This window comes from Meles meles, chromosome 5, assembly GCF_922984935.1.
Source record: "Meles meles chromosome 5, mMelMel3.1 paternal haplotype, whole genome shotgun sequence".
Taxonomy (NCBI): Eukaryota; Metazoa; Chordata; class Mammalia; order Carnivora; family Mustelidae; genus Meles; species Meles meles.
The window spans coordinates 83,302,639-83,315,356 of NC_060070.1; the positions used below are offsets into that span (position 1 = coordinate 83,302,639).

General features: G+C 35.7%; 1 protein-coding gene across 3 annotated transcripts in view; it reads left to right on the forward strand.

Annotated features, from left to right (window-relative positions):
- CEP85L (centrosomal protein 85 like) overlaps positions 1 to 11,547 on the forward strand; it is a 167,285-nt gene extending 155,738 nt beyond the window's left edge. For all 3 annotated transcript variants that reach the window (XM_046005488.1, XM_046005491.1, XM_046005489.1), the window contains 2 exons: positions 898 to 1,129; positions 6,808 to 11,547. In XM_046005488.1, coding sequence (XP_045861444.1) covers positions 898 to 1,129; positions 6,808 to 6,971 — 396 coding nt within the window. In that variant the 3' untranslated portion in view covers positions 6,972 to 11,547. The remainder of the gene's footprint in view (positions 1 to 897; positions 1,130 to 6,807) is intronic.
- The last annotated feature ends 1,171 nt before the right edge of the window (positions 11,548 to 12,718 follow it).

Below are 12,718 nucleotides of genomic sequence, written 5' to 3' on the forward strand. Positions count from 1 at the left end.
CTCAGGGTCCTGGGATCGAGCCCCGCATCGGGCTCTCTGCTTCACAGGGAGCCTGCTTCCTCCTCTCTCTCTGCCTGCCTCTCTGCCTGCTTGTGATTTCTCTCTGTCAAATAAATAAAATAGTTAAAAAAAAAAAAATCTTTTCCTCATCAGTGCAAACTGTTTGGTTATTTTGAAATACAGGTCTAACTAGAAAGCTAATTAAATTGCCTTAGCAATTTTCAGAATGAGAAGTAGATGGTAACAGTTTTGGGGATGAAGTGAAGGCAGCTTTTTCTGAGTGTAATAAATTACGAGTTCATATTGATAATCCCAATTTAAATTTCACAATTCAAAATTGTTAAAGTTTTTTTCCTTTGGTTTTATACTTGTATTTCTTTTTCTCTTAATGCTGAAAATTTTGGTTCCTATCAACACTAATATAACATATATACTTTTTTCTCAATATGCGCAGATAGTTTCAAAGTAAATAAATCATTACTGCTACTAACAGTAAAACTATAGGGTAGGGTTTAAAATTTCTTCATAGTTCTTTTTGTTCTTGGGATAAATTTTATTATAGAAGATTATATATACAACCAAGATGCTTATTATGTGACATTAGGTAGCATGAGATACTCTAGAAAGTAAGTCTGGGATTGTTGCCTCTTTCAGATTTACCCTAGGGCACGAGATGGCACAGAGGAATCATTGAGTCATTTCATTTCCACTATTTTAAATGCCTTTTCTTTTTCTTTTTTTCTACTGTGTGTATGCAGTTTAATTTGATTAATGTGTATGTAATATGACTCTAACATTTCATTAATAAATGGGGGGAAATGTTCAGACAACTGCATGTCTTTGAATACCTTTTCACTGTTCCAACAACCTGATTTGTATTTTCTTTATCTCTTGCAGAACCAAAGGCAAACAGAAGAGACATGCTCCTTATTGGATCAGGGCCAGGAAGCAGACCAATCCAGGCAGCAGACAGTACTTACCAAATGGCCACTATCTGATTTGAGTGTGATTGATCAGCTGTTCAAGGAAATGTCCTATTGTTTGTTTGACTTGAAGGCATTGTGTAGTATTCTCAATCAGCGAGCTCAGGGCAAGGAGCCTAATCTTTCATTGTTACTGGGAATCAAATGTAAGTCATTGATGCATTGTTCTTACTATATTGCTTAGCAATTAGAAACCTGTCTTCATGGATCAGGAACCTCTTACTGCCTTTTCCCTATTTGTTTTTATCTCCTTTCCCACTTAGATTTATAAATCTATGAATAAATCTGTAGGTCTGTGAATACCTGTTATTACTTGATTGCTAGGACTTACCTCATATTTAGAGAAGTGAGCAGTGTCATAGTTGATATGGACTGCCTCTTGGCAGAATGCCTACAGAGCTTCCTGTGTGGATGAGTTGTGCTGGATCTGCTAATGTGTGATTGGGGTGGTAGTTAGATGTGATAGTCCTGATTACTCTTCTAAAAGTAATGTAATGATTCTATTGGCTTTCATGTGGTAATTGTCTAAGGTAATGATCCAGCCATCTGTCTGCTGGTAAAATATTTAAGAGAAGATACTCCTTTGCTTTTCCTATGCAGTTATATCTGTGGCAATTGCTTAATTTAAGTACCAGTGCTGGGGCACCTGGGTGGCTCAGATAGTTCAGCGTCTGCCTTCGGCTCAGGTCATGATCCCTTCCTGGGATCGAGCCCCACGTGGGCTCCCAGCTCAGCGGGGAGTCTTCTTCTCCCTCTCCCTCTGCCTTTCCCTCTGCTTGTCTGTTTTCTCTCTCAAATGAACAAATAAAATATATATAAAATAAAATAAAAAAGAAAATATATATTCTATATCTATGTCTGTGCTGTCGCAAGAGCTTATTTTCATGGCCTTTAGATCTGTTGCCCTTGTCATGCATTTACTCTCTGGCCTTATCACTTTCAATATGACAACCCCCCCCCCCCCCCCCGCCCCGCCATTGTTCCTCAGTTCCATGTTCTTCCACACATAGTTTTTGTTTTGTTTTGTTTTTTTTCACACACCTGCACAAATCCTTTATTAAAGCAACAATCAAAATACAGGATGGAACACATGGTTTTTGTTTTGCTACTATAACATCAACTTAAAAGTCATTTGTTTATATCTTTAAATCATTTTTAAAAAGTGAACATTCATAGTTCACAAAATCAACAGTTTGACATTTTGCCCAGATAAAGTTTTTCATCTTATTTTCCAATTTTAACAAAGGACATCCAGAACTAGAGCTATAGCAAGCCAAAACCTAAGTGCAAGCAAGCATCTTCTTTGACCCTAACTCATTGTAAGCATCTCTATGGTGTCTGACAGATACATCTGAAGGTTTTCATTACTGGTTAAATAAAATCAGTTTATGCCAGAATATTCTTAGAGCTATTTGTTTTCTGTTTTTACATTCCCTAACAGCTTCGGTTTTGATTGTGGTATTCTAAGTATTAGCCCTCCACACATAGTTTTAAGAGCTGCCACAGGAATATCCTAGTTTCTCTTCTGTGCTGCTTTTGCAGAAACACACATCTCTGCACGTGGTTCTAAATTGCTATAATATTGACATATTGGTCTCTTTTTAATACAGAAGAAATGGGCATAAGCAGATATGATTGGAGTAAGACCATAATAAGGTTTATGCACTTTCTATGTTGTACTGAGAAATTGCCTAATAATATGGTTAATGTGTGACTAGAGTGGAGACTAGTTTTATTTACAGTTTCATCAAAAAGATTCTACCAATTGGCATCATGATAGTTATTTTGGCAAACCAAATAATACTTTCCAAAGTATTATTATACCAAATAAATAAATACCAAAAGTATATATACCAAAGTATATCCCTTGTTAAATGAAACATGTAACTGTGCTCAGAGATGTCAGCAGAATTTTCCCTTCCACTTCATAGATGTTTATATACATATGTTTGGGTATGTAAAAAACACTTTAAAGTGTAAATATATTGACTTAGTAAGTAATGCTTTATATAGTCCAGATACTAAGGTGCAGATAATGCAGTTGAACACAGCCCTTGGCCCTCACACAAACTTGATTACTAGAGCATTGTGATAAGTACTATAATTGAGATGTGGGTGGAGGAAAATGGGGGCCCAAGGGGAAAACTAACTAAATGGGAAGGGCTATGAAGGCTCTGATGTTTGGCTTAAATCTCTGGAGGAGAGGTTTGCCAGGTCATGGGGCAATTTCTTGAAGTGATCTCTTGAAGAAGTGAAAGCTCACACAGACAAAAGACTCAATTCTGTTTGCCATTGTAGAGGTACTCACCCCTTCAGTTATTTTGTAACTTTCTACGTTTTTATTCTCCTGTGTAGTATTTGTCACCTTTTCCAGTAATTAGATTGAGAGCTATCCAAACGTGAATAAAAAGGGAGATTTAAGAACTTTGTCACATTCACCTCCCAGTGTATCCCCCTTTCAGTCTTTCAGGTTTAACCCCCTATCCCTTACCGTATATCTTGGTACTGTGAAAATTTGACCAGCTAGGTAATTTGTCAAAAAACAGTGGATTTTGAATCCTTATCTCCTCACTCCACCCATTCATTGACACTCTTTACCCCACCCTTCTTTTTTAAAAATGCTCTGCTACCACGGTTTCCAGGCTTTGTTTTCTAGGTTCTGCTTCTGCCTTTATGACTGCTCAGGCTTAGTCTTCTCTGAAATTCTCTGCCATTTAAATTATTACTGTCCCCCAGAAATCTTTTGTTGCTGATTTTTTTTTCTTTTTTAAAATTGAATTATTTGTGGGGTTTTTGGTACTGTGTTGTGTAAGTTCTTTATATATTTTGAAAATTAACCGTTTATCCAATATATCATTTGCAAATATCTTCTCCCATCCTGTAGATTGTCTTTATTTTGTTGATGGTTTTTGTTTTGCTCTGCAAAAGCTTTTCATTTTGGTATAATCCCAGTAGTTTGGTTTTGCTTTTTGTTTCTATGGCCTATGTCAAAGAAATTACCACCTGTGTTTTCTTCCAGGAGTTTTTTATAGGTTTCAGGTCTCATATTTAGATCTTTAATCTATTTTGAGTTTATTTTTGTGTATAGTCTAAGAAAGCAGTCCAGTTTCATTCTTCTGAATGTAGCTGTCCAATGTCCCCAACATCATTTGTTGAAGAGATTGTCTTCTCCACATTGTGTATTTTCGCTTCCATTGTCAAAGATTAATTGACCGTATAAGCATAAATTTATCTCTGGGCTCTCTATTCTGTTCTATCGATCTATGTGTCTGTTTTTGTACCAGTACTATATTGTTTTGATTACTATAGCTTTGTAATACATCTTCAAATCTGGGATTGTGGTACCTCTACCTTTGTTCTTTCACAAGATTGCTTTGGCTGTTTGGGGTCTTTTGTGGTTACATACAAATTTTAGCTTTGTTTCACAACATTTGTGAAAAGTGTTGGTATTTTGACTGGGATTACATTAAATCTGTAGATTACTTTGGGTGTATGGCTATTTTAGCAATATTAGTCCTTCCAGTCCATGAGCTTGCTTTATCTTTCCAGTTTGTTGGTGTTCAGTTTCTTTCATCCATGTTTTAAAGTTTAGGGCATACAAGTCTTTCATCTCCTTAGTTAAGTATATTCCTTGGTATTGTATTCTTTTTGGTGCAGTTGTAGATGGGCTTGTTTTCTTAATTTCTCATTCTGCTTCTTCACTATTAGTATATAGAAATGCAACGATTTCTTTATACTTCTATAACTTCATGTCCTGTGACTTTACTGAATTCATTTATCAGTTCTTTGGTAAGTCTTCAGGGTTTTCTGCAAAGAGTGTCATCTACAAACAGTGTAAATTTTACTGATTCCTCAATAATTTGGGTGTTTTTTCTCTTTTTATTTATTTTCTCTTAGTAATCTTACCCGTGTCCTTTTGCTTTCTTTTAGTGCTGTCCCTTTGACCCATACAGACATTTATCTCTTACCTACCTAGAATGGCCCCCCGGGCTCTTGATTATACTTACCTTATATTAGAACCAGTTATTCTATAGGATCATAGGACTCAACTATGTCCAAAAGAGAACCTACTTTTCTTCCCTCCCTAAACCTGCTCCTTCTCTCAGTGAGTAGCACCACTATCCACCTGTCCGCCCTAATCCAGATTTTTCTCCACCCTGCTCTTTCCTTCATCTGGGTATGTCCTTTGTCTTGTCCCTAACCCCTATATAACTTAGGGTGGTTGAGCTCTATCATTTCTACCAGTCCCTTCTTAGCATTCATTCCTTCCATTACATCTCCATTGCACTGTTGTCTTAAATGAAGCTTTCAAAGTCCTTCACTTGGACTGGTCCACTGTCTTGCCCACTTTCCCCCACTAATCCATTTTTTTCACAATGCTGCCAGAGTGATCTAACCTAATGGTGATTCTGATTTCCAAATATTTACAGTCCCCTAACATAGAGATAGGTGGGTCTCGCATGTCTCTTTAGCCTTATTTCTTGACCCTTGCCTTCATAATTTGTGCTCTGCCATTTTAGAGCTGGTTACTTACTTTCTTGAAGTTTCTCAGATTCTTTGGTTTTCTGCCTTTGTACCTTTGTTCATTCTGCATCTTGGCCCATCCAGTGAACTTGCACCCTCTCCAGTTAGGCTGGTTGTTCTTTTCCTTGTGCCACTGTAGTCTGTGTATGGTGGTAGGACACCTACAATACTTAACAGTGCTTACTTGTTTATGAAGTATATGTAAATCATTAGGAATAAACTACATCCATTATTTTGCTGGCCTTTGCATCTAGCATAGTGCCAGGATCGTGTCAGGTGTTCAGTTAGTGTTTGTTGAATTAACAAATACGTTAATCTGACTCTCACACCTCCAGTAAGCTGCCAATGCCAGTAAAGGCATAAGGAAAGAATTATTTATTTATTTATTTATTTATTTATTTATTTATTTTTGAAGATTTTATTTATTTATTTGACAGAGAGAGAGATGACAAGTAGGCAGAGAGGCAGGCAAGGGCGGGGGGAGGCCCCCACTGAGGCTGAGCAGAGAGCCCGATGCGGGGCTTGATCCCAGGTCCCTGAGATCATGACCTGAGCTGAAGGCAGAGGCTTAACCCACTGAGCCACCCAGGTGCCCCAAGAAAAGATTTATTTTACAATTATTGACTCCATCTTCTTTATTGAGATGTGCTGACAAAGAGAGGAACTGAGGTAAATAATTAACAGCCAGCTGACTCAGGGCCTCCCCCTCCCCACCCTAGGTCATTCAGCCATTGGGCAGCTAGCCATCAGCCCAACTGAATTGTGTGGGGTTGTAGCATTCCATATATACATATCTCACCACACATAAACATACATATATACATATACACATACATACACACACATATACACACATATATACATATACATACATACACATGCTTACCATATATTTTGGAAATTTATGCTTTCATGCTAATAAGCCCATTTTGCAGTCTATAAAAATTAAAACTATCACTCCTTAATACAGAAGTGACTTTCAGTTTTTTTGTCAAGTCAGAATGAGTGCTGTAGTTGAGCTTGAGAGCTATTAGAGCATGCTTTTTCTTACTTTTGGAATGTTGTCATCCTTTAAACATGTTGAACATGTGTATACAGTATGGATTTAATGCAATTTAATTAGCAAAAATTTATAAGGAGCAGGTAAATAAGATTTATTTAATACTGAATGATACATTTAAACCTGAACCTGACTGGTATTCAGGATACAGCATTATATTTCTAATGATAATTAAGTTAAAATTCCTAAAATGCCTTGGTCAAAAAAGTGTGAGACATTCTCCATATTTTATTTCCACAGCAATGAACTGTTCAGCTGAAGAGACTGAGAATGACTATAGCCCAGAAACACTCAGTAAAAAATTGTCAGATGTATGCCAGTTACGGAGGGACATCGATGAATTAAGGACTACAATATCCGACCGCTATGCTCAGGACATGGGAGACAACTGCATTACCCAGTGATCAGCTCTTGGTCCCACAGCAATAACGACCCACTGTTAAATGCTGCTGTGTTACAGTTCTTCATATTTCTGTTTCGGAGCCATAATGGAAAGTCACAAGTGACATATAGGACTTTTTTTTTCTGTGGATTTGTTTTCCTGGGGGAGATAGGGGATTTGATGAGGCTTCAAAGGGGGCTTATCTAATCAGGCCAAAAAACCAAATTACTATTTGAAAAATGTGATGAAGTGTACAAGAAAAACAAAAAATCTGTCTTCTCATACTACTGATTGTAGGACCAAGCTGTGAATAGTGCCCTTCAGATAAAGGGATAGGATTTCTTTTTATCTGTAGCTATGTGTGTGCATGTGTGCGCACATGCGTGCACATGTGTGTTTATTCACAAAATTAAAAGGATTTCTAGGGTCAAAGCAAAGCTTCCAAGAAAGGCACACACTGTTTATTCCTGTATTTCTTTTCTTTCATGTAGAAGCTTGTGGTGTTGTTTGGGGTTTTCAAGGGCTGGCTGAACAAGAGTTCCAAGAGCAGGCAAGTGTTTTAGTAGGAACACAGCTGGCAAAACCATTCGTCTTTTGAACGACCACTGTGCCGTGATGATGAGGTTGTGGGGTTGGGTTGATTTAGTACTGTGGGTAGGTTAGCTATTTTTCCAGAGTGATTGTGGGTTGCCTTAGAGGTATGAAATTTTGACAGGATAATCTTTTCATTAGCATTGCAATTCGTATATCACAAGACAGCATAACATAATTTGAACTAATTTTAACATGTCCCTTACTATTAACAATTTTTCACTTACACGTATCAACATAAACAAAGCCATAAAGAATCAATGCTAACCATCTAAAGCCATTGTTGTAAAAGAAGGATTAACAAAGTCACTCTGGAGCAATAGTTTATTTATCCAATTCTCACGTTTACATTTTAATAGTTTTGTATGTTTTAAAGTTAAAACTACTTTAAGAAAAAGCCAACCTATATTCTTGATATCTGAATTATCACAAACAAACAATATCAAAACCAGGTGATATTTCAATTATATTTATTAAGTAAAGTACATTAAAAACTGGGTTTTTCATATAATACAAGGTTATTTCTTCTTCTGGAGTACAGGATATCATTATGAAATGAAACTGATTTTTAAGTAGACATATAATTATTTAAACTTTCAAACAAGTATTTTCCTGTTTTATTTGGAATTTTGGGAGGATTATATGTTTTATTACTTTAGAACGTTTATTACATTCTTTTGAATATGCTTAGTTATGGCAATCATTGTTCTTTACAAACTGGTTTGTTTTCTTGATGCAACCAGGTCTCATGTAGGGCAAGACCAAATAAGAGGTAGAAGAAATAAGGGGTGTGAATTCAACAGGATAATACTGTTTTGGGCAAGAACAGATCACATGTCTGTTTTTGTTGCCAGGCTTATATATACTGGTAAAAAGACCACTCCTAGAAAAGATTTTTCTTAAATATTTCCAGCAGTGAAAACATGTGGGATAAAAACTTAAAGGAAACTCCCCAGGAAGACATTCAGTTCAGAATTTAGCTAATATGCAGCGCTCAGTAAGTTATTCTGTGGTTATGTTACAACAGTCAGTTATAATACATTGTAAGTACATCCGACTTTACTTTTGTTTAGTACCTGAGTCCTCCCTACTCTTACTTCTTAGGATCTGGGCACTAAGAAATCAGTGCATGATAGTGATTCTGCATTCCAAGTACCTGTCCTCATATGGAAAAGTCACTTGTAAGAACATGGCATTCTAATGTGTTCATTTGTTTTTTAATGTTGGTGGTTTGAAGACAATCAGGGAGTAGTAAATTTATACCAAAAATCTGAATCAAAGAACTCTGCCTTGTAAAAATGGGCCTTTATATTAAGTAGATACTAGCATCTGAAATAGATAAACCACAGTGCAACACACAACGTTCTTAACATTCTCTCTGAATAGAAACTCCAACCCCTCCCTCTCAACTTCCACAGTTTGGGAAATAAAGGCACTCTAAGATGATAGTACTGATGTGCATAAATAATCACTGATTTGCGACTACGTTCTTCATGTCTTCTAGGTTTTTAGTATATGTTTTTGGGTTTTATGGTTATGAGTGTTGTTTTAAACAAACTTTTGGTCATTTGTTTTAATTTACTGTAGACATATTTTTGTTTTCTGACTTAGGGTAAAATATTTAATTTTTTAAATAAGTTTTCTTTTAAAACTTACAGAATTTGACTTAATTCACATGTCTTGAGGTAAAAATGTGTTAATTTAGAAAACTGACTACTACTGGTGTATTTCCGTTTCCAAAATGTCTACCTCCTCATAAATAAGAAAGGAAAATAAGATGTGATAGTTTAAGTATAACCCTGAGTTACAAAATTAATCTCTTGGAGTTTGGAGTTTGTGAAGGGACCTAGATAATAAGTAGACAGTCTTGGAGGAATATTTGTGGGGAAATGAAATAGTAGTATTCTATTTGTCAGCATTTAATTTTAATTTGATTTTTCAGAAAATTCCCCTTTCCCAAGATAACCTCTTCTGTTAGAATGTAATAATACTGATATCTCATTGAAAACAAAGATTTGACAGTTCAAGTAAGATGGGCAAATAGAAACACTAAGTGTCTTATCCTAGTTTGAACTAGGATGTTCTCAGACGTTATTATACTGATACATGTCTGGGATGAAAATTAACTTAAATTTTGAAGTTAAATCTATTGGGTAATTTCCTTAGATGTGAAAACTTTTTAATTATGCTTTTGTGAATTAAATGCTTGTCTTCTTAGGAAGTATCTCATGCAGTTAACATTTATTATTGGTCTTCTGGATTTTGAAGTTGAGATTATTCTGCCTCAGTCACACTAAAGCAGGGATAAAGTAACAGTATCTCAATAAAAGACCCACTTACCTGTGTAGACAAAAATAACGAAATCAAAGGCACAATAGTTAGTTGTCTTTTCTTTTGATGTTTGAAGGATACTTTAGTTAAGCTGTTAGTAAATTTTCAGTGGCCTCTAATTTTAAAAGCTTAAGTAGTGACTAGATCAGTCATGCCTAGATTTCTTTTTTAAATAAGTGTTGTCCCTTTTTATATTTGAAATGGGATTCAGTATTTAATATTAACAACATAAATTTTTTGTTGAAATTTATTTTGGTCATAACAGTTTAGTCAGCTGAACTAGGCTTCTTTCAGTAGCTTGTTAAAGACAATCTCAAGGGCTGCAAAGTGTTGCTAAAGTGGATATTGTACATTTCTAACTCAGTAATGAGCTTATAAATTAATTTTGTCATAGTTCAAGACATTACTAGAAATCCCTTAGAGGATATTTTTAAAGGAATTGCTTTATTGGGAAAATGTTCTTTCGATATCAGTAATCGTTCATTGGATAACTTAGTAACCAAGAATTTGGAACTGTATTTTTACATAGCATAGTTCAGCTCAGGCACACCTTTAGTTTGAATTATTGGCATTCTCTTATGTAGATTTCTATCATTATAGATATGTAAGTACAATAATAAGCAATTCTCATAACCATGCCCACTCAGACTATATCATTTGAAACTGCCAGTAGCTGTCTCTCTCAGAGCCAAAGTTAATTCATTTTGTTTCCGTTTTTGACAATTTTCGGTGTTCACAAAACAAGAAAAATAATTTCCTATTTGGTGAAAGAGTATAATTTCCAACTTTACCCCAAGATGCCATGGTGATATATTGCTGTATGATAATATTATACATTTAATCATGAAAGGGGAAAGCTTTTGGATTTTTTTTTCTTACTTAAAAGAAGTACTGAGTATATTAATGTAGTTTCAAGTCAGTAATTCATTAACAACACTATTGCAGCTGCATACAGAGAGAACCTTTTGTGCCTTTTTGCCTGCAGTAAGCGTTCATTTCTGTTTTACATGAGTTATAAGAATGTTGATGATTATTGCACCTTGTTCTTCTGTAAATAGACCTGATTAAGGATTTTTTCTTAAGCAAGGAGCAGGTTTTCATTATTAGGTTAGATACCTTAGGTTAGGAAACATGAGAGGATATATGTCTTTGGAGCCCAGCCTTTCCCCAGTGTAGTAAGCAGGAAACTCCTTCCAGAATGTAGTTATTTGTGTGTATATGTGTGTACATATATGTATAAATATTTAAATACAGAAACATAAAATTTGGCATCACAGTGGTGTGATGACAAGAAGTAGTAAGGTGCTAGCTAGGTGGTTACATTAAAAGCACAGCAGAGTGTATAATCAGTCACTATGACTGGTGGTTTTTGTAAACTAGGTTCAGTTTTTGAACCACCCAGAATACCTCATGTGTAAATACAGAGTGGTTATGACTTAACTGAAATACAGTTATTGTAAAAAGAATGTGAAGCCACTGGTTGGCTTATGCCTTCTGATCTATAATTCTTGCCTCTTTTTTTGTAAAGGGGTTTCTTTTTTGTTTTTGTTTTTTAATAGGGTTTACAGCTAGAATTTTGAATGCCAAAGTTCTATTTATTAAATTTAAAAAAGTTTTCAATGTTAACGGCTAAGTATTTTTCCACTGGACTATTGTTTGTGATGTTGGAATTTGTATTTACAGAGAAATAAATTTTTTATAAAAAGATACATGTCTTTGGAAGTGCCTAATCTTAATATAAGAATGTATTCGAAATTTCAGACTCCACTGAATTCTCGAGGATAAGAATATGCTGACTTGACTTTTAGGTAGAAGCTTTTTATGAATACACAAAAGAATTTTTTACTAGAATACTTCTGCTTTTAGTCTGTCTTACAATTTCTTTTCAGTTACTGAAAAGCTTTTTCTCAGGGTCTTCCCAAGAAGGCCACTGAGATTTTCTGATGACAGGTGCCATAAATACCAAGCATGCCTGTATTTATTTTAGCTAGTAGTGCTGTGTCACCCTTTCAGTTTTTAAAATCCCTATTTAAATCAAGAGTTTTCTTTCTAGTTTTCCAACAGACAGCATTGGTTTCAGTTTTTATACTACCAGAAGGTTGAGCTGGCAAGTTGAATTTTTTCTATTTTCCCCCTTTTAACCAGAGGTTGAAACCTTATTGAAACATACACAAATACAGTATTATTTAAAGGTTACTCTGCAGGGGTCTTGACATCTCAGCTTTAATGGTTTGCTGGCCTAGGCCCAGAGATGCCCTGTGGATGGCACCCTTGGTCCTTGTTTTAACACATATGGGTGGTGATAGCCTCAATGTCTCTAAGAAGTTGCTTAATTTTTGGATTAGCAATATCTGTTTGCAGTCCAACTAATTTGGCATTGCAGTCAGTGTTTTGTGAGACATCTAATTCAGTTAACGAGAAGGACCACTTTGGAAATCATGCATCACAAATCATTTTAGTTGCAAGCAAATGTCTTACAAATAAAATCAGAGTGGATAAAATCCTAGACTGTTTTTAAGGTGAAGAGTAAAGAGGTCTCTCCTTCAGAATGAAACATAGGATTATTTTTGATCTGGTTTTTAAAAAGTCTTTTAGGGGCACCTGGGTGGCTCAGTGGGTTAAGCCTCTGCCTTCAGCTTGGGTCATGATCTCAGGGTCCTGGGATCGAGCCCCGCATCGGGCTCTCTGCTCAGCAGGGAACCTGCTTCCCCCCCTCTCTGTCTCTGCCTGCCTCTCTGCCTACTTGTGATCTCTGTCTGTCAAATAAATAAAATCTTAAAAAAAAAAAGTATTTTAATGGGGGGAGTCAACAAAGAGCTTTTGATAGTGTGCATCCCAGTGATTTTG